At 45.7% G+C, this 26,790-nt stretch overlaps 1 protein-coding gene across 2 annotated transcripts in view; it reads right to left on the bottom strand.

Moving 5' to 3' along the window:
• Positions 1-341: 341 nt before the first annotated feature.
• The window catches only part of LOC117349026 (protein clarinet-like), a 404,996-nt gene continuing 378,547 nt past the window's right edge, over positions 342-26,790 (bottom strand). Inside the window, exon 11 of one of the 2 annotated variants that reach the window (XM_033921891.1) lies at positions 342-1,646. In XM_033921891.1, coding sequence (XP_033777782.1) covers positions 666-1,646 — 981 coding nt within the window. In that variant the 3' untranslated portion in view covers positions 342-665. The remainder of the gene's footprint in view (positions 1,647-26,790) is intronic. The other variant, XM_033921900.1, reaches the window with a different exon arrangement.

Raw genomic sequence — 26,790 nt, 5'->3', positions numbered from 1 at the left:
CATACCAAGGGCCTCAAAATAGTACCTGGTGGGCCGCATGTGGCCCCCTGGCTGTGAGTTTGAGACCACTGAGTTACAGTAACTCAGAATCTTTTTCCACAAATTTTAAGACAAAATTTCCTGCAAGCTGTAAACTCCTGATCAGCAGTGGCAAATCCCTTCTCAGCATTCCTTCAGGACACCAGAGAGAGAAAGAGAGAAAAATAAAGACAACTATAATAAGAGAAAAACAGAGAAAGATGCTGATCCAGAAAATCAAGCCAGAGATAGCAAAGTTTATAAACAATTTTATTGCTTGAAAGAGAACATACATGAACTAATCAGCATTAAAAGTCCTGAAACCTAGTTCAAAGTATCATGACCTAGATATATCTCCCACATAGAGAGAATCTAGAAGTAGGAATCTGCTGGCTTGAATTGGCTGATTTGCTTTTATCTGTCATACAATTCTCCTCTCTGTAGGCCATATCCTCCAGTCCTGAGTGCTTTCATTGGTTCCTTATATTTTGTAGTAGCAAAATATGCTTGTAGGTATCAGGAGACTGTTTTTCAGGATAGATTGCTAAAATGTTTCCTTGGTCGCCCTATAAACTGCTTGTTCACTGCTACCCCATCAATAATTTATTGTATGTACATGTTTTAGTTGGGGGGGAGAAGTGGAATGATTATTTGCGTTTATGTGCTGACTTTTTGGGGGGACTAGAGTCCAGGATGGGTTCAGAGCCGGGGCTGGGCTCAGAGCCGGGGCTGGGCTCAGAGCCAGGGCTGGGCTCAGAGCCAGGGCTGGGCTCAGGGCTGGGGCTAGGCTCAGGACTGGAGCCTTGCTTATTGGGAGGGCTAGCCTTGGGGCTGGAACTGCGATCTTTCTTTTTGCCACGACCAGGCTTGGTGCTGGGGTCGGGCTTAGAGCTGGGGGCAGGCTTATGTTTAGTGCTGGGGTCAGGCTTATGTTTAGGGTCAGGCTTATGTTTAGGGTCAGGCTTTTGTTTAGGGTCAGGCTTTTGTTTAGGGTCAGGCTTTTGTTTAGAATCCGGCTTATGTTTAGCGTCCGGCTTATGTTTAGCGTCCGGCTTATGTTTAGCGTCCGGCTTATGTTTAGAGTCAGGCTTCTGTTTAGGGTCAGGCTTAAGTTTGGGACTGGAGCTAACACTGAGACTAGGGCTGGTACTGAGATCAGGCTTGGGGCTAGGGCTGGGGCTGGGGCTGGGGCTGTAGCTGCTGTCACTGTCAGGCTTAGGCATTGGCTTGGAGTCAGTATCAGTTTCATGGTCAATGGCAGACTTAAACCTTTTCTTCAGCTTTTCCTTTAGTAATTTAGATTCCTTAGACATAACTCTGTCCATTATAAAACAAGCAATGACAATGATGAATACACCCAAGCAAATTAACAAAGAGTGCATTAAACCAAGGCCAGAGCGGGCCTTGGACCTTGGCAATTGGTGTAGTCTTAGAGACACGCTAACATGTGGTAGTTTTAGTGGTCTCCCAGCCTCTTTGCTCACATTGTTCATCCAGTTGATGTGAGTAGCAAGCCTGGTGGCAAAAGCAGGTATGGGTGACTCATCCAGTACTTTGCTGAGGATGCCAACCAGTGTCCAGTTTGAGTTTTTTTTGCTCGTGCAGAGGATAGCGCTGCCTTCCTGAATCTGTGAGGGTGAAAGGGATAGAAGACAAACATTGCAACCAATGAAAAGTTACCATATTTTTCGCTCCATAAGACACACCTGACCATAAGATGCACCCTAGATTTAGAGGAGGAAAACAAGAAAAAAAACATTCTGAACCAAATTCTCCCTGCCAGGCTCTGCACCCAACCACACACTCCTTGCCAGCCTCTGCACCCTCCCTGCCAGGCTCTGTACCTTGTTCCCCCTCTGGTGGTCTAGTGGTAGGCAGGGACAGGGCACAGGGCAGGCAGGCCTAGTAGCCTAGTGACAGGCAGGCCATCAGGTCCCAAAGCCCCCCATATACCCCTTAGTACCTTAAATCATCCCCCCCATGCCCCTCATGTACCCCTAGTACCTTAAATCATCCTCCATGCCCCCACATAGCTCCCCAATACCTTAAATCATCCCCCATACCCTGTACCCTTTTAAACACCCCCTGTACCTTTTAAATCATACCCCATACCCTTTTAAACATCCCCCAGTACCTTTTGTCCCCCCCCCCCAATCCCACCCTCCATTGTGTGGCTGCCAAAGAATCCAAGAAATTAAGTCAGAATATACAAATAAGAGATACACAAAGAATGAAAAAGCTAGATAGTATGCATGATCTCCCAAAGAGCCCCAGCACAGAAAAAAAACAAAAACCAACCAACAACCATCAGGGGCATTAAAAAAAATACCCCGTACCTTTTAAAATCCCTCCTGTCCTCGCTAGACGGCTCTCATACTCAGGTCAGGAGTGCGGATGTGAGGAGCAAGCATTACACGCTCCCACTTGGGCCTGCCTTTGTATTCTGAATGGCTGGCGTCAGTTCTCACGAGTCCTGCGAGAAATAACCCCACCATTCAGAAAGCAATGGCAAGCCCAAGCGGGAGAGCTTGCTCCTCACATCCGCACTCCTGACCTGAGTAGGAGAGCCGTCTAGCGAGGGAGGGATACCGCTGGACCACCAGGCTGTTTAAAAAAGGTACCAACGATGACAATTGCGGCAGCGGTGATGGGGGGGTTTTGAACAGGTGCGGCGGCGGTACGGAGGGAGGGGTGTTTTGAAAAGGTGCGGCGGGAGGGTGTTTTACAATGCTAAGGGGGAATACAAATTTTGTATCTTTGCTACATAAGATGCACCGGGATTTCCACCCACTTTTGGGTGGAAAAAGAGTGCATCTTATGGAGCAAAAAATATGGTAATTTAAAAAATAAACTACAGTATATACTCAAATATAAACCTACCCGAAAATATACTGAGGTAACCTTTTTTTCTCCAAAAAAAGGGGGAAAAAGGTTACCTTGAATATAAACCAGGTGGGGAGATGTTATATTCCAGTGTCCTGTCTTGCAACCAGCCTTCCTTTCCTTCATCCTTCCTTCCCTTCTTACTCAACCCCCGATGCCCACTGCAGGCCTGCCTAAAGCACTAGAGCAATCCTTCCCATCAGAGACGTAGCCACAGGCAGGCCTAGACATGTCTTGCCTGCGCAGTTTGGGCTCAGGTCCATCCACTCATCAGCTACAGGCTACCAGCAGCAAGTCCAACACACTTTCGTTGGCTAACTCAAAGCCTTCCCTCATTCTCTCCCTCCCTTTCCACCCTTTCCAGCCTGCATACATTTTCTTCAGGTTGCCAGCAGCAGTTCTTACATGCTGCTGGCGGCTGACCCAGAAGCCTTCCCTCTGATGCAAAAAGCAAATGTGTCAGAGGGAAGGCTTCCAGATCATCCACTGGCAGCTTGTAGGAACCGCTGCTGGTGACCTGTGAAAAAGGTCTGCGGGCTAAGGGGGTGGGAAGGGAAGGAGAGAAAGTATCTGCTGCAAGGGCTGAGGGGTAGGAAGAGAGGGAGAGAGAGTCTGCTGCACAAGATGGGAGGAAGGGATGGAAAGAGTAATGTCCACCCGCTTTAGGCTCAGGCCCACCAAAAATTGGCTGTCTGGATATGCCACTGCTTCCCATGTCCTGTCCTGGCCAACTCTAAACCACCCCACCTCCCTGACCCCTCTAGACCATACCTCTAAAGCCCTGGTGGTCTAGTGGTGAAACGGGTTAGGAGCAATCTTTCTACACTCCTGCCCCGTGAGAGCCACAATCAAAAATGGCTGCCATGAATTCCCGCTGCAGCCGCATGAGATTGCCACAGGAACTTGTAGTAACCTTTTTTTAATCATGGCTCTCAGAGGGGCAGGAGCATAGGAAGATCGCTCCTGTCCTGCTTCACCCCTAAACCATCAGAGCTTTAAAGATAAGGGCTAGAGAGGTCAGGGAGACAGGCAGGGGTGGTTTAGAGTAGGCTGGGATAGGACATGGAAAGGATCGCTCCTGTGCTGTTCACTGTTGGACCACCAGGGCTTCAGACAGGCCTGCGGGAGGCGCACAGACCAGAAGACTCAAATATAAATGACACCCCCCCCCCTTTTAGGCCATTTTTTGGCCCAAAAATCTCAAGTTTATATTCAGTAAGCAATTAAAAAACCATTATTCATTTTTAAACCCTATCTTCTAACATCTAGAAAAAATGAACAAAATACAGGAAAAACACATATCTATTATTCTCTGAAAGTTATCAGACATTTGCATGGAAAACAGAGGAAAAAAGTAGCACCCACAGATAATACCTTAGGCATCAACTGTAGGAACTATCTTCTACAATATTGGGTCTGTGTAGACACATTGGGGTAAACATAAATTTGCTTAGCATTTAGAAAAATTTGCTTAGTATTTAGAAAAATACAACCTTCAATATTTTTTGACAGCCCTGTAGAAAATGTAATCAGCAATGTGGCACATTTAGTAATAACTTCCTGAGTAGTTTCCAGAAACTGAGAAATAATGAGGCTGTCAGGAGAGGAAATTTGATCCATACTAGAGAATGACAAGGGGACAAATTTCCCCTTCTCTACAGGAACTCAATTTCCCCGTCCCTATGAGTTTTGTTGGTGTCCCTGTTCCTGTACCATTCTTGTAAGCTCTGCCTTAACCACACAAGTTTTGAATACTTATGATTTTAAAGTGTTTGAGGCTTGTGCAGATGAGGATGGAACTTGCAGGAATGGTACAGGGACAAGAAAAGAACTTGTGGGGATGGGATGGGAAAATGAGTTATTAATAATAATAATAATAATAATAACTTTATTTTTGTATACCGCACTGCCACAAACAGTTCAGAGCGGTTTACAATGTAAGAGACTGTACATATACAGCGAAGATACAATGTAAGGGAATGTACTATGCAGTTGAGAGCAGTTTACAGTGCAGGGGACTGTACATATTCAGCATAGGTGTTTATACAGCGAAAAAACAATGCAGATTTACAGTTACCGCAAGGACAGGGAAAAATTTGTCCCCATGTCATTTTCTAATCTATACCACCTGCCTCTTGAACAAGTTTAGAGGCTTGAAGTACATAATAAATATTCTCAACTGATAAAACGTCCAGTTGAGGATAATAATAATAATAACAGTTTATATACCTTAGGACAGTGAAGTTCTATGCGGTTTACAAAGATTAAAAGGTGTTACAAATTGAGTTAACAAAGTTAAAAGCTAGTGATTAACAGCTCTAGAGATCAGTTATTGTGGAATAAGATTGTACAGATCAGTTACCTAAATACTTCAGGAACATATGTTTTTAGGTGTTTCCTAAATTCCCCTAAATTCTCTTAGATACATTTTCAAAAGCTCCAAAGGTACCAAGTAATGTGAGATTGAAAAATTAAGAAATCTAAAATTTCTAACACGGAAGAGGTTTTCTATCATTTCTAACTTTGTATGAATCAAGCTATCTTTAATATTTGAAGAAACAGCAGATTGTAAAGCCATTATAGTACTATCATTTTTTTGTGTCCATTGCTCATTATGAAGAAATTTATTTTCGTGTTCAGAAATTTTAACCACTGTGTCTTGAGAAAATTGATACAAATCTGGAATAATTTTTTGAATACTCTGATTGAGTAACAATCTGCCATATATCCTGTAAGGTCTTATCTTGTCAATTGGTTTCAGGTCCCTTCTTCTTCAGATCAGAAGTAAGCAAATGTTGACAAATATCAGTATATACAATGGAAACATGAAAGCATTTCAGTGATAGTATCACAGGAAAAGGGAGGGGTGGGTGGGTAATCAGGAAACAGAGAGGTGACAAAGTGGGAAAGAAGGCCCAGATCTTTGTTGAGTCCTGTCTGGTAGGTGTCAAAATATTTTATCATTTAAATTTCAAAGGTCTTACTTTTTTGGGTTGTCTTAAAATTTCCTTTTAGCATTCTCACCATAAATCATTGGTACAGTGGTCAGTTTTTCCAAAGTATTGTCCAACAGAGGTGACATCCTGGTTGGTATTGCAGTTTTTAATATGATATCTATGTATGTTGATCCTAGTCTTTAGCATCTGGCCTGTTTCACCAATGTAGCATCCCTCCGCATTTTTTGCATTGAATGATGTATACCACATTAGAAGATGAAGATGTGAAGGATCCACTTATGTTGAATGTTTTTCCTATATGAGTGACCCAGGGATCTTTTGAGATGTGCTCGCACAGTTTGCCACACCACAAGGATGTGTGCCATTCTCTTCTTCATGGGTTTATGTGGGGAGCTTGCTTTTTACTAGTTTTTGTTTCAGATTAGGTGGCTGACAGAAGACCAGCACAGGTAGAACTGGGAATATTTCTTTTAGTAATTCATCTTCCTAGAGTAGTGGTTGTAAATCTTATATAATTTTTCTAGCTATGGATTGTACATCACTACCAGGGAGGTCCTATCTGTGGTTTTCTTGTCCTTGTAGTGCAATAAGTTTTCTCAGGGTGTTTTAAGGGATGAGGCAATATTCTTGGAGACTATTTTAGGGTTCTATCCTTTTTTTTTAATGATTCAGTCAGAGTCTTTAGATGTTTATCTCTGTCTCTTGGGTCAGAGCACATATGATGGTTATTGTGTGGCTTGGCTGTGTATAATAGATTTTTTTTTTTATCCCAATAGAGATATTAGGGTCATCTGTACTAGTTTAAGTAACAGTTCCTATGATGCCAAATCCTCTACCACTAACATCATTGTTGGAGAGTTATTGTCCTGAGGGTCGTAAGGCATCACCCCCAGGTATAGCATATTTACTAGGTTGCAGAGGAGTGGTTCAATCAGAAGACAAGGAGACAGCCAATATAGAAAACCTACTTACATTAGATGAAGCAACATCTCCCTTTGACACTACATGTTGGTCCATAGGACCCTTAATAACCGAAGTTACTACCTTAGCTTTCCTCTTCCCCATAGCTATAGGGAACATAGATTTCTGCTCCTGATTCCTCTATGCTCCAAAGGAGCATGCCCCTTCAAACACATGCCCACATGTTCATGGGCTGCATTCCACAGCGGTGGCTGGTTTACATGGCATCTCTCATAGCCAACTGGTGACATCAGCCATCAACACAGAACTGTCCATGGGACTGCCTAACACAGATCTCTTCCAGCTCAATAAGACTCTATGTGGTTCCCAAGCACTTATACAATCACAGTTCTGTGATGCTAGCTGGTTTAAATGGTATCCTTCAGGCCAATTGGTACCCACCAATACAGAACTGTCCACGGGACCACCTAACACAGATCTCCCAGCTCAATAAGACTCTATGTGGTTCCCACGCACTTACACAATTACAGTTCCTTAGCGATAGCTGGTTTAAATGGCATCCTTCAGGGCCAATTGATAACATCACCTGCCAACACAGAACTGTCCGTGGGACTGCCTGACATAGATCTCCTGGCTCAAGCACTTGCATACTCCCAGCTGACAAAAGTTATACATAAAGATCATATTACCATTTGTATGTTCCAGTAGGTTATATTAATGCACAATCAGTAGTTAATAAAGCCATTCTGGCGAAAGATTGAATTGAAAACAACTGGGATTTATTTTATAGTCAGACTGTGGCTACATTCTAAAGATGACCCAGTTATTAATGATTTATGTCCCTATGGTTATAAGATTTTGAGTGTTTTAAGAACAAAGAAAAAAGATGGTGGTATAGCGATCATTTATAAATAATTTTTTTAGGTTGAGTAGGTTTCAGAACTTGTTACACCTTTTTTTTTTTTGAGATATTAGTGTGTAAGGTACAGGACAATATGCTCTCAGATTCATTCTTGTACAATCCCTCTGGAGGCTGAACACTAGGGTTCTTGCATCCTCTCCAGCCTTGGCTGCAGGGCTCACAAACAATTTTTGTCTCCCTGGATACTTCCCATGATTCTCAGTTTGTTCCTGCAGCCTTGTTGCTGGGTTTATTGTCTCTTCTTCTCATGATTTATTATTCAATTTCTAGTCTTTTAATTTGTTCTTTACCGTGGGTATTACCCAAGTGCTGCGGATTCACTCTGTTGGAGTGATCCTTCGGCAGGAGATTGCAGACTTTTACTTTAATATTGTCTGCTTCTGAGGAGTGCCCTGTTAGCCGAAACTGCAGTAAGCCCCCTAGACTGCCTACAGATTGGATCGGATCTCCAGATGGGGAGCCATCTCACCCTGGGTTCATCCGCTGAGGGGCAGAGTGCAGGCGGCTGCGGTTTCGTGGAGGTACGATGGGATTGGAACCGGACCATGTATCTTTCCTAATTTCCCTGAGGGGACCTTGTGTTCATTATCTGAGGTGACAGGGAAGGTGAAGCGGTTAGAAGACCTGAAAATCCAGTTTTGTCAGCTCCTGCGGTACTGATCTCCTTGCTTGCACTGTGTATTTCTGGCTGCCATTGAATTGCATTGCAGTACAAAGGTGTCGGTGTGTCCCTGAGTTTGGCGATTTTGGGGGGTGCTGAAATCGGGGGTTTGGGTGGTTTCCATGCATGCCCTGGTCCCCCCCCCCCCACCTGTAAAATCGCCATTTTTCCGGTTTCCCTGTGTTTTTTCCCGGGCCATTTTAGGGCAAAATCGGCACCCGCTGCAGCCATCTTGGATTTTCTTTAAAGTTTTTAAAAGTGTATTTTTTGGACTTAGAAGCTTTGTTTTTACTCCAAACTTCACATATGGCCTTCCTCAGGAAAGGGTGGCATGGATTCATGTCATAAATGCGGTGGATGGCTGACGGATTTACAGTCGTGCATCTCGTGAGCCGCAGCCCGCAAGGGATGTAAACCATGCGTGGATTCCGCACCACCCTCCTTCAGAGAGGCCCTACCTTCCTCCAATTCCACCGGAGACCCGATTGCTGCGTCTGGGATGCCAAAATTGGGTGCGGAGGGTGCTTCCACAAAACATAAGTGCAGTTCTGGGGAAAAGTCTCATAAATCTTCTAAGCATTCCAAATCTGAGTCATGCAGAGCGGCTCTTGCAGCCGGTTACTATTTTCCACCAGATCTTGTAGATAAGATATATCAGGTTTTTATGAGAAAAAGGGCTAGGCCTGTCTCTCCCACTCAGAGTCCAGTGCAGCAGTCTGTTCCACCTTTGGATTCCAGCATGTCAATTTGTTCCTTTGCTGGGGCACCAGAAAGCTGGCGGCCGGTGCCTGCCATTGCTTTTGTTCCTTCTTCAGTTTCTGTGCCTTTGCTGTCGCATGTTTCCTCAGTGGAGTCCGCGGATATGGCTAACGTAGCAGATCTTGGGGATAACCAGAACAGTGGGTTCCAAGACCTTGGGGATGAACAAGCAGTGCATAGGCTCTTCAAGTCTAACCACCTGCCCGACCTTATTTTGGAGTCTCTGCGGACACTAAAACTTGATTCAGACCAAGTGGTTCAGGCAGAATGTTTAGCCATAAGTTCCAAGCCCCCGCTCTCCGCTGCTTTTCTGATAATGCAGATTTGGCAGAAATGCTCTTAGAGGTTTGGGAGTCCACGGAGGGTCCCCTGAAATGTGTTAGAGTCATGGCAAAATTGTATCCCATGGCATCAGAGTTCACCAAGCGCCTGGTCCCACCGAAGGTGGATTTGGCTGTGGCTCAGGTCACTAAGCCTACCTCTTTACCCTCTGATGAAGGGGTTGTCCTGAAAGATGTTCAGGACAGAATAGTGGATTTTTTTCTCAAGCATCTTTTTGATTCCGCTGCGGCGGGAGTGCAAGCTGCGGCGGCCACTTCCTTTGTGACCTGGGCATGTCACATCAAACTCCATCAGGATCCCTGGGAGGTTGTCGTTCGTGACCTTGACTTCCTGGCATCCGGGGTGAATTATTTGGCAGATGAACTTTATGACATCTTGAAAGTTTTTGCTAAGCAGGGCACTTATTCAGTTTCCGCTCGGCGAATGCTATGGATTCACCAGTGGTCGGGTGATTCATCTAAGGCTATGCTGTTTAGGTTACCTTTTAAAGGTTCGCTCTTGTTTGGCCAGAGTTTAGATGACCTTATGGCCAGTGTTCAGGATGGTAAGCCAAAGGTGCTCCCTGGCACTAAACCTCGTCTGACCAGGGGTGCGGGACGGCTGAATTTTCATCCCTGCCGGCACACTTCTCAGTTCGCCAGGTCTCTGGTGACGAGACAGTGTTTTGGAGCTTCCTCCAGACCTTGCTTTGGAGGTGCAGTGTGCCAACAGTCTTCCAACTCCCGTCCTTCTGCCCCTCCCAAGAGAAAATGATGACGCCAGGTCTCTGGTAGGCCTCCCCCGGATTGGAGGACAGCTTTCAGCCTTCCTTCCAGAATGGCAGAAAATAACTTCGGACCAGTGGGTCCTCGAGGTGCTCAGGGAGGGCCTTCGACTGCAGTTTTTCTGACCTTCGCCGGACTTTTTCCTGTCTTCTCCTGTGGGAAATCTGGATAGAGCCAGCAAGGTGTGAGCCAAGGTGCATAGATTGCTGGATCTGGCAGCTATAGAGCTTGTTCCAAAAGGAGACTTGGGCTCCGAGAGATACTCAATATACTTCATTATGCCAAAGAAAGACTCAGAAGACTACAAACCTATTTTGGACCTGAATTCCATGAATGCCTTACTGCGGATTTCGTGTTTCCAGATGGAGGTGCATTCTGTTGTGGCAGCAGTGGCGCCCGGGGAGTTTTTGGATCTCATGGAAGCGTACCTTCACATCTCGATTTTTCTGGATCACTGAAGGTTCCTGAGATTTCACGTACTCGGGAGGCACTTCCAGTTCGCGGCGCTACCCTTTGGGCTGGCGTCGACATCCAGATCATTCACCAAGGTCATGGTGGTGGTGGCTGCCCATCTGTAATCACTGGGTGTGCTAGTACATCCGTACCTCGATGACTGGCTGATCTGAGCTCCCTCGGTGGAGGAAAGCCGCCTGGCAGTTCACCAGGTTGTGCATTTGCTGGAGAGTCTCGGCTGGGTGATCAATCTCAAGAAGAGCCATCTCGAACTGACGTAGGACTTGGAGTACCTGGAAGTCTGGTTCCACATGGGCTGGAACCAGGTGTTCCTGCCGGAATCCAGGAAGCTCAAGCTTCAGAGTACCATTCGGGACATGTTAGCGGTTCCAGTATCTGCAGGTCTTGGGTCTCATGGTAGCGACCATAGATATGATTCTGTGGGCGAGAGCATGTATAGTCTTCAAGTTTCTTTATGGAATTTTTGACCCTTTTGTGTCCTTACATTGGAATAATTCTAGATCTTGCCACTCAAGAATTATACAGAAATATAAATTATCGTTCCCTTCTTTTAAAGGAATTAAATCTATTGGGAAGCTTGGTCAATCTCTTGTGTTTAAACTGGTAGAAATTTGGAATAAACTCCCTGACTCTGCTAGATTAATAGATCATCTACAATTCCGTAAAGTTTTTAAAAACATTGTTTTCACAATATCTTAATGACTTACCTTCTGAATTGACGAACTAATAGTGTTTTAATACTTTCTTTGGTTCATATTTTATGTTATCTGATTTTAATTATTTGTGAACCGAGTCGAGCTCTATCATGAGATGACCCGGTTTATAAATCGAAGATTAGACTAGACTAGAGTACAGTTGTCCCTTCTGTCTCAGTGGAATCCTCAGCAGGATGCGCTGGGGGTGAAGTTGCCTTGGTTGGTGGCAGTATGCTGTGGTGATTGAACCCGGTTACTCTGAACAGAGGGCTCCCTCTGCGAGTCTTGGAGTAGGAGACACTGACAACGGACCTGAGTCTCTCCGGTTGGGGAGCAGTTTGAAGGTCTGTGCCAATCCAGGGCTGGTGGACTGCGCTGGAGAGCAGATGGTTGATCAATCGATTGGAGCTTTGAGCGATCCATCTGGCTCTGCTGAGATTTCAAGACTGTCTTGCAGAGATCCTTTTCTTTGTATCACGGAGTCTGCGGTGGTTTTGAGGACAGTGTCTTCCTTTCTCTCGAAAATGGTTTCCTCATTCCATGTCAACCAGGAAGTTCGGCTACCCGCCTTTGTTCCATCGGGCTCCAAGTCTAAGGACCATATTTTGCAGTCTCTAGATGTGCGGTGTCTCCTGTTGAGATACCTGGAGGCCACAAATGATTTCCGTCTGTCACACCACCTCTTTGTCTTGGTGGGCCCCGCTCGCCGGGGTCAGCCTGCTTCTAAGGCTACCATCTCGAGATGGAAACGTGCGGCCATTTCTGCTGCCTATGTGGCAGCGGGGAAGAAGCCCCTCCTTGGGGTGAAGGCCCACTCTACCAGGAGAATGGCTTCCTTGTGGGCTGAATCTCATGCGATCTTGCCTGAGATTTGTCATCATTTATTGCAATTCTAACGCAATATATAGTTGAACAGTTGGTAATGGGCTTGTTCCCAAAGGAGAAGGGAGGAATCTTATTTACACCTATAGCAAAAAACCCAAATGCCTCAAGAAATGACGCAACTAATTATAGACCTTTGGCCTCAATTCCTCTGCTAGCTGAGGTAATGGAGGGTATAATGGCATCTTAATTAATGAAATTCTTAACACAATATTCCATTTTGCACAATTCTCAATCAGGGTTTAAACCAAGATATAGTACAGAGAAAGTTCTTACATTTTTAATATCAGAATTAAGAAAGTATATTAGTGTTGGAAAAAAGGTTATAATTTTGCAATTTGACATGTCGAGTGCATTTGCCATAGTTGACCATCAAATAATGTTGAATCTTCTTGATGCTATTAGAATAAGTGGCATGGAGGGACATTTTCGATAGTGCTTCTAAGTTCGACTTTGGATATCTCCTACTCGACACCTCTAAACCTCCCCACAAGCATTGCCGGCTGGAGGGATACCCAATACCTCCTACCTACACCATCGAACCCCCGCAGAAGCCTAGCCGGCAGGAGGAATGCCCAGTCCCTCCTGACCAACACACTTGAACCCCCGCACAAGCCTCTCCAGCAGGAGGGATGCCCAATCCCTCCTGCTGGACACCCCCATGTCTAGCCCACCTGAACCCCCCCTAACTTTTGTAGTTGGCAAGCCTGCCTTCAGCAAAATGGAAGGGGCCTTAGATGCCTGGGCCAACTGGAATCTTAGGCTTGACTCCCAGTGCATTCTGGGATGTGCAGGGAGTGGCCTAAGATTCTGATTGGCCAGATCCCTTAGGCCACTACACTATGGGTGGGCCCTTAGGCACCTGGGCAAATCAGGGCCTTAGGCCCTTCCACCAATGCATCCCACAATGCACTTGGAAAGGGAAGGCCCACCATTTTGGTGAAGGTGAGCCTGCCAGCCGGAGGCTGGAAGGGTCCCTCCAGCTGGCCAACTAAAAAAGTATGGGGAGTCGTGTGGGCTAGGTATGCGGGGGTTCAGCTGGGCTGGGAGGGTTCTGGCTGGGCTGGAGGATAGGAGTCCGGCAGCCTACCTTGGCGGGGGGGGGGTGTCTAGCAGGAGGGACTGGGCATCCCTTTTGCCGGCAATGTTTGCAAGTGTTGGGAAGGAGGAACTGGGCATCCCTCCTGCCAGCGATGCTTGCGAGGGATGACGGCAGGTTCAGGCAGGAGGGATTGGGCATCCATCCTGCCGGGGAACATTACGGGGGATCACAGCAGGTTCAGGCAGGAGGGATTGGGCATCCCTCCTGCCAGTGAATGTTGCATGGGATCGCGGCAGGTTCAGGCAGGTTGGATTGGGCATCCCTCCTGCCTGATCGTTGCAGGGGGAACAGTTCCACGAGTCTCTGACGCTTATGACGCTCCTTCCCCTCTCCACGCGGCATCCACTATTCAGGCAAACTGGGAAAATCCCTTCTCTTCAAAATCACAGGTCTTTGGAACGACCTCACCACCCCGCTGCGGAACCTGAGCTCCCTTTAGTTATTCCGCAAACAACTGAAAACCTGGCTTTTCAGCAAATTGTAGCTCTATCCTTCCCCCCTTTCTCTCCCCCCTTCTACACATAAGTTCATGTAATCCTTTTTCTTCTTCTCTACCCACTATTTTAAGTTCTTGTAAACCGTGTCAAGCTCCATTCTCATGGAGATGATGCGGTATATAAACTTAAGGTTTAGATTAGATTAGATTAGATTAGGTGGACTGGTCCCTCCCACACCTAAAAGGTCTCATTTTGGGTGTTTGGGACTTGGGAAAATTCTTTTGGGGGGAATAGAGCTTAAATATAGACAGTCTGGGCAATTAAACACACGAACGTTCAGGTAGGCCATTCTTGAGAAAAAACAAATTTTGGATGTTTTTTTTCAAGAATGACTTAATGTTACTTTAGTTTCCACCTTAAATATATCCAGAGAATGCCCACACCATGTTCCTCAGAAAGCCACACCGAGTATATTTGATACTTAATTACTTAGTGTGGTAGCCATCCTCATAGGAACCAATGTATGGTGAAGGTTTACTCACGGAACTACTCTTCATGTGTATATATATTTTTTTTAATTTGTAATAAAGTGCCAGTGCTTAATAATAAATAAGTAAATCAATCTTTGTGGGGACTTTGACAGAACTGATCTAAGCTAAATGGCAATTTTATATGAATATTATGAAGCCATGAAGATTGATTTACTTATTTATTATTAAGCACTGGCACTTTATTACAAATTTAAAAAAATATATATACACATGAAGAGTAGTTCCGTGAGTAAACCTTCACCATACATTGGTTCCTATGAGGATGGCTACCACACTAAGTAATTAAGTATCAAATATACTCAGTGTGGCTTTCTGAGGAACATGGTGTGGGCATTCTCTGGATATATTTAAGGTGGAAACTAAAGTAACATTAAGTGATTTAATTTGATATTTTGTGCACCTTGATTGCTGTGAGTTTTTCAAGAATGGACATTTCCCTGCTGCCTACTTTGGGTGCCTATGGCCTTAGGCCAAAAAGGGACTTAGACTTTTTTTTATTATGCTCCTCCACAATCTATCTAACATACCTGGGGCAATTAAAGATTGAGTGGCTTGCCAAAGGTCATAAGGAGCATCATCGGGTTTGAACCCATAACCTCAGGGAGCTGAGACTGTAGCTCTAACCACTAGACCACACCTTATTTTCTTTCTATTTATCCAAATTCAGCACAAATGGGCCATGCTTTGCCCTGAGTTCCAAAGATATATTTCAGTAGAGTTCCAAGATAAACTTGGCCTACCTGAGTACAGATTCGGTAACTTAGCCTTCCATTATTAGATCCGTTCCCTAGGTTAAATTTGGGTATAATTATTTCAACTGTCTTGTTAATGTAAATCATTCAATCAACTTATGTTAGATCTGTCCATTAATGTTTGGGAATTGTCTCACCACTGCAAGATGTCTATCACTATTAGTAGACTCTCTCTCTCTCTCTATCTTCTCATTTATCTCTATTAGAAGTCTTTCTCTAACTTTCTTTAGCTAACCTATATTATGTATGTTAACTTGTAACTCATTCTGGGCTCTTTTGGGAGGAAGGGCTAAAAAAGTGAATATCATGACAGATAAAGATTTTCCTGTTTGAACAGAGAGGTCATAGAACTTCTCTTAAGTGTTCCTACCCGGTGACTTGCTCCTTCTTACTCGTGACCAATAGCTTTGCTTTGGACACCAGTTTTTTTCTCTACTTGCTCCAAACAGTAAGTTTTTAGCAATTATTTTCCATTGCTAGCTTTGACCACCCTGCCACATCACTTCTAGTTTAATCTACTGAAGAGGGTTTTAAACTAGAAGTGATGGGGCAGGATGATCAAAGCTCCCGGGTGAGTACAAGCCCTCAGGTAAGTAAATCACTGAATACCTCTACACGGATGAGAAAAGAGGGCAATGTCTGGAAAGCAGTATATACTAGTGCTCAAAGTAAGGGCAACAAGATTCTGGATCTAGAAGCTGTGATGGAAGAAGAGGAGTTGAAAGAGGAAGAGTGCCCTTGGGATGGGTCCCAAAATGATGGGCTGGGTCAAGAACTGGTTGAGTGGAAGGCAACAGAGGGTAGTGATCAATAGAGATTGCTCTGAGGAAAGGGATGTTACCAGTGGTGTGCCTCAAGGTTCTGTTCTTGGGCCTATTCTTTTTAACATTTTTATAAATGACTAGTGTTAAAGCCCGTTACATTAAAGGGTGCTAGAATAAATGTCTGTCTGTGTTTCTTTCTTTCTGTCTCTTTCCCTGCCCCTGTCTTTCTTCCTTTCTTTCTGTCTCTCTTTCACTGTCTATCTTTTTTTCTTTCTATCTCTCTCCCTGCCCGCTGTCTGTCTATCTTTCTGTCTGTCTCTCTCCCTGCCCGCTGTCTTTCTTTCTGTCTGTCTGTCTCTCTCCCTGGCCCGATGTCAGTCGATGTCTGTCTGTCTCTCTCCCTGGCCCCCTTTGTCTGTCTTTCTTTCTGTCTGTTTCTCTCCCTGGCCCCCCTGTCTGTCTTTCTTTCTGTCTGCCTCTCTCCCTGTACCCCTGTCTGTCTGTCTCTCTCCCTGACCCCCCTTTGTCTGTCTGTCTTTCTGTATGTCTCTCTCCATGGCCACCTGTCTGTCTGTCTTTCTTTCTGTCTCTCTCCCTGGCCCCCTTTATCTTTCTTTCTTTCTGTCTGTCTCTCTCCCTGGCCCCCTGTTTGTCTTTCTTTCTGTCTGCCTCTCTCCCTGGTCTCTGTCTGTCTGTCTGTCTGTCTTTCTTTCTGTCTTTCTCCCTGGCCCCCTGTCTGTCTTTCTTTCTTTCCGTCTCTCTCCCTGGCCCGATGTCTGTCGCTGTCTGTCTGTCTTTCTTTCTGTCTGTCTCTCTCCCTGGCCCCCTTTGTCTGTCTTTCTTTCTGTCTGTCTCTCTCCCTGGCCCCCTGTTTGTCTTTCTTTCTGTCTGTCTCTCTCCCTGGCCCCCTGTTTGTCTTTCTTTCTGTCTGCCTCTCTCCCTGGTCTCTGTCTGTCTGTCTTTCTTTCTGTCTTTCTCCCTGGCCCCCTGTCTGTCTTTCTTTCTTTCCGTCTCTCTCCCTGGCCCGATGTCTGTCGCTGTCTGTCTGTCTTTCTTTCTGTCTGTCTCTCTCCCTGGCCCCCTTTGTCTGTCTTTCTTTCTGTCTGCCTCTCTCCCTGTACCCGTCTGTCTGTCTCTCTCCCTGACCCCCCTTTGTCTGTCTGTCTTTCTGTATGTCTCTCTCCATGGCCCCCTGTCTGTCTGTCTTTCTTTCTGTCTCTCTCCCTGGCCCCCTTTATCTGTCTTTCTTTCTGTCTGTCTCTCTCCCTGGCCCCCTGTCTGTCTTTCTTTCTGTCTGCCTCTCTCCCTGGCCTCTGTCTGTCTGTTTTTCTTTCTGTCTTTCTCCCTGGCCCCCTGTCTGTCTGTCTTTCTTTCTTTCTGTCTGTCTCTCTCCCTGGCCCCCGGTCTGTCTGTCTTTCCTTCTGTCTGTCTTTCTCCTTGGCCCCCTGTCTGTCTTTCTTTCTTTCTGTCTGTCTCTCTCCCTGGCCCCCGGTCTGTCTGTCTTTCCTTCTGTCTGTCTTTCTCCTTGGCCCCCTGTCTGTCTTTCTTTCTTTCTGTTTGTCTCTCTCCCTGGCCCCCTGTCTGTCTTTCTTTCGGTCTGTCTCTCTCCCTGCCCACTGTCTTTCTATGTGTCTGTCTTTAGTTCTCGTGCACTGAGATGCTTCAGCTCAAGCCCTCTTCTCCCACCTACCCTTTAATCACTCCTGTTGCCTCCTACCCAGCCTGAACAACTGCCAACCACAGTCCAGATGCTGAGCGTCGATATGCCAGCTTCTGTTATTTTTATGCTCTCCTTGGTTCTGTTAGACGAAGTGGGGGCGGGAGGGGGAGTCACCGCCATGGTCGACACCTCCATGCATCCGTGCTGAAGGTGCCTCCACATGCACAGTAGAAGGAGCCAGCGTCACCAAGGGAGGGCGATGGGGAAACCGCCGCTGGCTCCTTCTAGTGCACATGTGTGACATGGAAGCACGGATCACTGAGCCAAGGATCACGGAGTTTGAAGTGAGCTTGCACACTAAGGGTTTTATTATGATAGATATTGCTGAAGGGTTGTCAGGTAAGATTTGCCTCTTTGTGGATGATACCAAAATCTGCAATAGAGTAGACACGCCAGATTGTGTGAATAACATGAAGAAAGACCTGGTGAAGCTTGAAGAATGGTCTGAAACGTGGCAGCTAAAATTTACTGCTAAGAAATGCAAGGTCATGCATTTGGGCTGCAAAAACCCGAGGGGTTTAGGGGGTGAAAAGCTTATGTGCATGACAGAAGAGCAGGACTTGGGTGTAATTGTATGTGATGATCTAAAGGTGGCTAAACAGGTTGAAAAGGTGATGCGAAAGCTAGAAGAATGCTAGGTTGCATAGGGAGAGGTATGGCCAGTAGGAAAAAGGAGGTATTGATGCCCCTGTATAAGACTTTGGTGAGACCTCATTTAGAATATTCTGTACAATTCTGGAGGCCGCACCTTCAAAAAGACAGAAAAAGGATGGAGTCGGTCCAGAGGAATGTTACTAAAATGGTTTGTGGTCTTCATCATAAGGCGTATGACAGACTTAAAGATCTCAATCTGTATACTTTGGAGGAAAGGCGGGAGAGGGAAGATATGATAGAGATGTTAAAATACCTACGTAATGTAAATGCGCATGAGTCAAGTCTCTTTAATTTGAAATGAAACTCTGCAATGAGAGGGCATAGGATGAAGATGGCTCCGGAGTAATCCAAGGAAATACTTTTTTACAGAAAGGGTGGTAGATGCATAGAACAGTCTCCCGGAAGAGGTGGTGGAGACAGAGACTGTGTCTGAATTCAAAAGGGCCTGGGATAGGCATGTGAGATCTCTCGGAGAAAGAAAGAGATAATGGTTACTGCGGATGGACAGACTAGATGGGCCATTTGGTCTTTATCTGCCATCATGTTTCTATGCGTTTCATTTGCTTCCTGCTTGTGTTTAATGTGTTCTTTTAGCAACCCTCCCAATTCGGCATTGCTAAACAAGCATGCATAGTGTTTTGTACTCATGCATGGACATGTACTCATTTCCAAATTTATGAAACATATGCTTTTCTGTGCTTTACTATCCCTTTTTTCTGCAAGAACTATTTTTTATGTATACTGTATATCCATGTGTCTGGTTTTATTCCCTTCTTCACACTTCATAGTGATGTTTTTAGTTTTTCCATTGCTATGTTTCTTTGTCATGTTTTGGCAATAAAGTCACACTTTGTCACATACAATCTCACTTATAAGGTTCATATCATCCTGTTTGCAGACATAAGTTTTATTCATCATATCACCGTCAGCGGCATGCTCATGCTCTAAATATCGCTCTGCTTCCGCAGTCCACAGATAGGTCTAGCTCTTTGAATTTTTAGTCCTCTCTACCTTGCGCAATATCATGTTTTGTGCTCTTGCATTATGTTCATTTTTATTTTGCTTGTGTGTTGTTAAGCTTCTGATTGAATACATTTTATCTTTTAATTCTTTAGTCCTTTCGACCTTGTGCTGGATCACGTCTTGTGGCCTTGCATTATGTTTTCATTTGTGCTTGTGTGCTGTTTAGCCTCCCATTTAATACGTTTTAACTTTTTCAGTTGACCTGCACTTAATGCTCTATTCATTTGGTAGAGAAATCAGCCTTTGAAGTGGGCATATTTATATATGTGTCTTATTACTTGCTAACACAGTTTGTAAGTTCAATTTGCTCCATTCACTCTTTAACTTATTTCTCAGTGGTGGTTTATTGATTATCCTTTTTTTTTGGCATTTTCACATTCATCTGGTCTTCTAGCTATATCTGTTTTTATCCAGTTTTAGTCTCAGACAGTATCTTTGAGTGTACTGCTTTTATTTAGTATCACTTGTGTACCTTTATTAGAATTTTATTTGATTGTAAATGTCTAACAACATGTGCTGTTACATTTTCTTTTACACCACAATTCGCATGTACTGTTCCATCCGTCTTTGCTATTTGATTTTATTTATTTTTTGCTTGATGTGATATTATCAGTTCATATTATGCGTTTCATATTAATATTAGTTTTATTGTTTTTAATTTGTTATGGCTCAATAGTGTTTCAGCATCTATGACTTTGTCAAGTCTATCAGTGTTGAGTCTTCGCAGTTCTTCTATTAATAAAGTGAACTTTGAACTTTACACTCATGGCCAAATTATTGACACCTTATCCTCACGACTTCTCCGTTGTGCAGTAATGACTGGTATATATTTTACAAAAATCTGCTCCCCCCCTCCCCCCACCCAACATCAAAACCTGGCTATACCTTTGGGTAAAAGGCAGGGTTTCCTCAAGGACACTCCCTCACTAAGGCTAGAATGAGTTCCCTTAAGGTAAAGAACAGCTTAGATAGCCTCCTAAGTCAGGAAGGCAGGGACTAGGCAGAGAGGAAGTTAAAAGAGTGGGAATAGAAAAGAGAAGCCAAGAGGAGAGAAATCCTCCATCCTATGTCTCTACCATATTTATTTATTTATTCATTCATTCATTCATTTATTTATTTAGCCCGTCCTCCTATAAGAGCCCAGAACAAGTTACAAATTAACTTACATAATATAGGTTAGCTACAGAAAGTTAGAGAAAGACTTCTAATAGAGATAAGTGAGAAAATAGAGAGTCTACTAATAGTGATAGACATCTTGCAGTGGTGGGACAATTCCCATAAATTAACAGACAGATCTAACATAGTTGATTGGATGATTTACATTAGCAAGACAGTTGAAACAATTACACCAAAATTTAACATAGGGAACAGATCTAATAATGGAAGGTTAAGTTACAGAAGCTCTACATAGGTAGGCCAAGTTTATCTTGGAACTCTACTGAAACTATATCTTTGGAATTCAGGGCAAAGCATGGCCCATTTGTGCTGAATTTGGATAAATAGGAAGGAAGGAAAGAGTGGTCTAGTGGTTAGAGCTACAGTCTCAGTGCCCTGAGGTTATGGGTTCAAACCCTATGCTGCTCCTTGTGACCTTCGTCAAGTCACTCAATCTTCCATTGCCCCATTGTGAGCCCATCAGGACAAATAGGGAAAATGCTTGAGTACAAAATTGTAAACCACTTAGATAACCTTGATAGGCGATATATAAATACCTAATAAAATAAATAAATAAAATAACTCTGGAACTCCAGGACAGAAACAAGTTGTTTGTGCTACATTTTGAAAGACAAGACTAGTGCATACTATGGCCCTGCAGGAGAGAACATTGTGAACACAAGAACTGATTTTGGTGGGTTTATTTTCTCCTGACCTGAGAAATGGTCACCCTGTTTCCGGTACATAAATCAATTGGTGCACTTTGCATTTACCTCCTCTATATATGACTGTGTTTTTAAGGCCCCCAGTCCTGTCTGTTACACTGCCACATATGGTTCTGGCCATGAGATAAGTGCTTCTTGGAAAAGATAATAAGTCCACTTACTTCCAAGAGCATGGGGCATCACATCAATGCAGTACAGGATGAGGACATGTAAAAATGTGAAAGGGTCTAGTCCTGCCCTAGAAAAAGAGCTCAAGAAATATAGTAAGAACTGAGCAGGCAGGAGTTTTATTTCTGTTTAGGAGTTACAGTGCTGGCAACGCTGGATCCTGGTAACTTGTATGTATTGGCTTCAGTTTAAGCCACACACAGCCAGAGGGACTGGCAAGTTTAAGATAAGTAGTTTGCAGTTCTAGAACATAGATTGTGGGGATATAAACTACTGCTGCTGGGATTCAATGGAAGCAGTTATGAAATCCAGTCCAGAATAGTGATTGGAGCTAGAGCCAGGTCTGCTGTTGATCTTATGGAAAGATCAGCCTATGTATACATAAGGTGACCATACGTCCTGTTTTGAACGGGACAGTCCCATTTTCAGACCTCCTGTCCCGTTGTCCCCAGAGACAGCTTCGGGACGCCGAAATGTCCCGTTTTCAGGGACAGCGTCCCGAAGCTGTGCTCGGGGACAACGGGACAGGCGATCACTTCCTGTCCCTCCCTGCCGCAAAAAAAAAAAAAAAAAGCCTCCCCATCTTTCCCCCTGTCTGCTGCTCTTACTGCCCTGCCGCTACAGCTGCTAAACCCGACAGGAAGTCTTCTTTCCGACATCAATTCTGATGTCGGAGAGGACGTTCTGGGCCAGTCAATCGCTGCCTGGCTGGCCCAGAACGTCCTCTCCGATGTCAGAATTGACGTCGGAAAGAAGACTTCCTGTCGGGTTTAGCAGCTGTAGCGACAGGGCAGTAAGAGCAGCAGACAGGGGGAAAGATGGGGAGGCTTTTTTTTTTGCGGCAGGGAGGGAAGGAGATAAGTAGGCAGGCAAGCAGGCTGGCTTTGGCCAGGGAGAGAGGGAGAGAGGTAGACAGGCAGGCAAGCTGGCTTGAGGGTGAGGGTGGGACTTGAGGGTGAGGGTGGAAGGCAGTGAGAGGGACATAGGAAGGAGGCACTGGGGGCACTAAAGACATGGGAAGGAGACACTGGGGGCACTAAAGACATGGGAAGGGACACTAAGGACTTGGGAAGGAGGCACTGGGGGCACTAAAGACATGAGAAGGAAGTACTGGGGGCACTAAGGACAGGAAGGGGCAATAAGGACATAGGAAGGAGGCACTAAAGACATGGGAAGGAGGCACTGGGGGCACTAAAGACATAGGAAGGGGCACTAAGGACACAGAACGGAGGCACTGGGGGCACTAATGACACAGGATGGAGGCACTGGGGACACTAAGGACACAGGATGGAGGCATTGGGGCACTAAGGACATGGGAAGGAGGCTCTGGGGGCACTAAGGACATGGGAAGGAAGGAGGGAGGGCAGGGCCGCCATCAGGGCAGTACTACCAGTCCTGCATTCAGGGGCCCGGAGCTGACAGGGGGCCCGGGCTCCCCCAGGGTAGCAAGCATAGTCTCCTCTCCTTCTCCTTACCTGCCCTGCCGCAGCACACAGCCGAACGGAAGTCTTCCCGATGTCAGCGCTGACGTCGGAGGGAGGGCTTAAGCAAAGCCCTCCCTTCCTCCAACGTCAGCGCTGACATCGGGAACACTTCCGGTCGGCTGCTTGCGGCAGGGCAGGTAGGGAAAAGGCAAACGTGTACCGAAGGGGGGGGCGGTCCGCCTCGGGTGCAGCCATGGGGGGGGAGTGTGCACAGCCGGTCAGGTCCCCTTAGCCTTGTGGCTCTTCCCCCGACCGACCGACAACAGGCCCGGCCGACAAACCTCCCTGCCCTGTAGCAGCGAATCTAAATTACCTTCTTACAGCAGCTTCAATACTCCAGCTGCTGTAAGAAGGTAATTTAGATTTGCGGCTACAGGGCAGGGAGGTTTGTCCGACCAGGCCTGTTCTGTTGTCGGTCGGGTGGGGAAGCGCTACAAAAGTAAGGGGCAGGGAGGGAGAAAGGGAGGAAAGGTGGAGTGGAGAAGAACAGACGCTTAAGGAAAATGGGTAAAACTGAGGGGGGAGAAGGCCGCTGAAAGCACTGGGGAAGACAAAGGGATGGAGAAGGATGCTGAAAGGACATGGGGAAGACGGGAGGGGGGAGAAGGACGCTGAAAGCACATGGGGAAGACAGAGGGGAGAGAAGGACCCTGAAAGGACATGGGGAAGACAGAGGGGGAGAAGGATGTTAAAAGGACATGGGGAAGACAAAGGGGTGGAGAAGGACGCTGAAAGCACATGGGGAAGACAGAGGGGGGAGAAGGACGCTGAAAGGACATGGGGAAGACAGAAGGGGAGAAGGACGCTGAAATGACATGGGGAAGAGAGAGTGGGGAAAAGACACTGGCAGGGAAGAAGACAGAGATGCCAGACTATGGGGGGAGCGGAGGGAAGAAGATGGGTGCCAGACCAATTTGGGAGGGGGGGAGAAAGGGAGAGGCACAGTAACAGAGCAAATGGAAGACGCAGAAAGGAGAGACAGAGCCCAGCAGAGGAGAGGCAGCGTGGGAGCCCTGCTCCGCCCCTCCCCCCGACCAGCGAGGGACCCGATTTCACCCCCTGCAGCAGCAAACTTTCGTTTTCAGAGCCCAGCAGAGGAGAGGCAGCGTGGGAGTCCTGCTCCGCCCCTCCCCCCGACCAGCAAGGGACCCGATTTCACCCCCTGCAGCGAGAACTCTTAATTTCAGAGCCCAGCAGAGGAGAGGAAGCGTGGGAGCCCTGCTCCGCCCCCCTCCCCGACCAGCAAAAGACCCGATATCATCCCCTGCAGCAGCGGACTTTCATTTCTTCCAGAGCCCAGCAGAGGAGAGGAAGCGTGTTTTTCAGAGCCCAGCAGAGGAGAGGCAGCGTGGGAGCCCTGCTCCGCCCCTCCCCCCGACCAGCGAGGGACCCGATTTCACCCCCTGCAGCAGCAAACTTTCGTTTTCAGAGCCCAGCAGAGGAGAGGCAGCGTGGGAGCCCTGCTCCGCACCTCTCCCCGACAAGTGAGGGACCCAATTCCACCCCCTGCAGCGCGGTCATTAGTTTTTAGAGTCCAGCCCACGCCGCCCCTCTCCCCAATCTGCGAGGGACCAGACTCACCAAACGCCACCACAAGTTGAGTCTAAACACATAGGCGATTACCTTCACCAGAGAGGAGAGCGATCAGAAACTCTCACCTTCTTCAAAAAATCCCTCTCATAAACTCTAACACCATTGCCTCAACTCTAACCAAAGAGTTACTAGATCCAAAGAATCATCCACCACACAAACAAAATGGAAAATCACGCATACAAAATCACACTTGCCCTCCTAATACTCTCTCTACTCACTTCAAACTGGCAAACCACAGGATATCACATATCACCCATCCCAATTCTGACATCAACCTTCAGACAACCACATCCACCCAGAAAAATCCACACCACCAGAACCCTAACATCCTGCCCACTGACCAGCCTAGACCACATTCCCACGGTCTGGGGAAAACGACCTCCACCAAAACATAATACTACCTCGCAAAAACAACAAGCACAAGCACCAGCAAATAACATCCTCTACCTCAATCGCAACCTTAACTCCAACACAAAATACACCTCGCTAACCTGTGCCTACATGAATATAAGGTCAATAAACCCAAAAGCAAATCTAATCAAAGACTGGATAATCAAAGAACAACTAAACTGTCTCTTCCTAGCCGAAACCTGGCTAACATCCAACACGGACCCATGCATAACCGAATTCTGCCCCACAGGTTACAAAGTAGAAATGGTATGTCGAGAAAACAAACGAGGGGGTGGCCTAGCGATTCTAGTAAAAAACAATCTCAACCTAAAAGTGCTACACAAACAATCAACCCCTCACTTAGACCTTCTTGCATGCCAACTATCCGACAACACACTCACAGGCACCTTGAACTGTCTACTATGCTACATCACTCCAGGAAAATGGAACACCTCAAAACATGATCTTGAAGAATTCTTATTCCAGAACTCTCTATCCTCCTCATACAACTTGCTCCTAGGAGACATTAATCTCCACCTCGAAGACCACACATCCAAACAAGCAAACGAAATACTCTCATACCTCGACGCCTTATCCTTCCAGGTCCTCAATCCGGAACCCACGCACAATAAAGGCCACCAACTTGACATAGCAGCATTCACACCTCACAACCTACACTCCCCAAATATTCACATCACCAATGGTACATGGCATCCCTCTCTATGGTCAGACCACCATAAATACACCTTCACTATCAACTGGCCTCAAAATAACACAAAATCTATGCCCCCAAAAACAACCTTCAAATCTAGACAGAAAATTGAACCAGCCACATTCTGGGACAAAGTGGACCCAGCACTTGACCCCATAGACCCTTCAGACTTCGCAAAACACTGGCGCTCCCTAAGCGAAACAACCTTGAATGAGCTAGCCCCAGAAAAAACCAAACACAGAACCTGCAGACCATCAGACAAGTGGTTCGACTCAGAACTCCACCTACTAAAAAGGCATTGCAGACAACTTGAAAGATCTTGGAGAAAAAAGAGAAATGACCAAACCAAATCCGCTTGGAGAACCCAAATCAAACTATATAACAACAAACTTAAGGAAAAGCGCAAAACATACTACACTAAACTAATTGGCACAAACAACCCCGACACAAAAACACTCTTCAACTTAGTAAAAAAACTTACAGACACAAACCCATACCTTGCCACTCAAGGCAACAAAACTCCAACAGCTTCCCAACTAGCTGACCATTTCAAACTCAAAATCATCAAAATTAGAACTACCTTCAACAACTCAACTACCATACTCAATGAGTTAATAACTACCCCCACAACAGAAGAAGCCATAACAGCAGACAGAACATGGACCACCTTCCCAACTCTACAATGGCCTGAACTGAACCGACTATATAAAAAATACAGCCACACCTCATGCGACTTGAACAACTGCCCATCGTATCTACTCACAAATGCCTCCCCTAAATTCAAAACCAGCCTTATGCAGTGGATACAAAGCACTCTCATAGAAGGCCAATTCCCACAAGATCTAGGAGAGATCATAATCACACCCATACTGAAAGACCAAAAAGGTCCTGTAGACACACCTACCAACTACAGACCGATCGCTTCGATCCCACTCTATGTCAAGCTGATTGAAGGACTTGTGGCTCAATACCTCTCTAACTACCTAGCTGACCACAATATACTTCACTCATCCCAATCAGGATTTAGATCTTACCACAGCACGGAAACTCTACTAGCAACACTACTGGACATAGCCCGACAACACCTCAGTAAAGGTCACAGGATCCTAATTATCCAACTAGATCTTTCCGCAGCCTTTGATCTAGTTGATCATACCATACTACTCCAGATACTTGATGCAATAGGGATCTCAGGGGTGGTGTACAACTGGTTCCAAGGATACCTTAAAACAAGAACTTACAGAGTTAAGATAAACGATACGAAATCCAACACATGGTCTAA

This window comes from Geotrypetes seraphini, chromosome 1 (assembly GCF_902459505.1).
Source record: "Geotrypetes seraphini chromosome 1, aGeoSer1.1, whole genome shotgun sequence".
Classification (NCBI taxonomy): domain Eukaryota; kingdom Metazoa; phylum Chordata; class Amphibia; order Gymnophiona; family Dermophiidae; genus Geotrypetes; species Geotrypetes seraphini.
The sequence above is the reverse complement of the archived record's forward strand: the minus strand, read 5'-3'. Positions and strand labels throughout refer to the sequence as shown.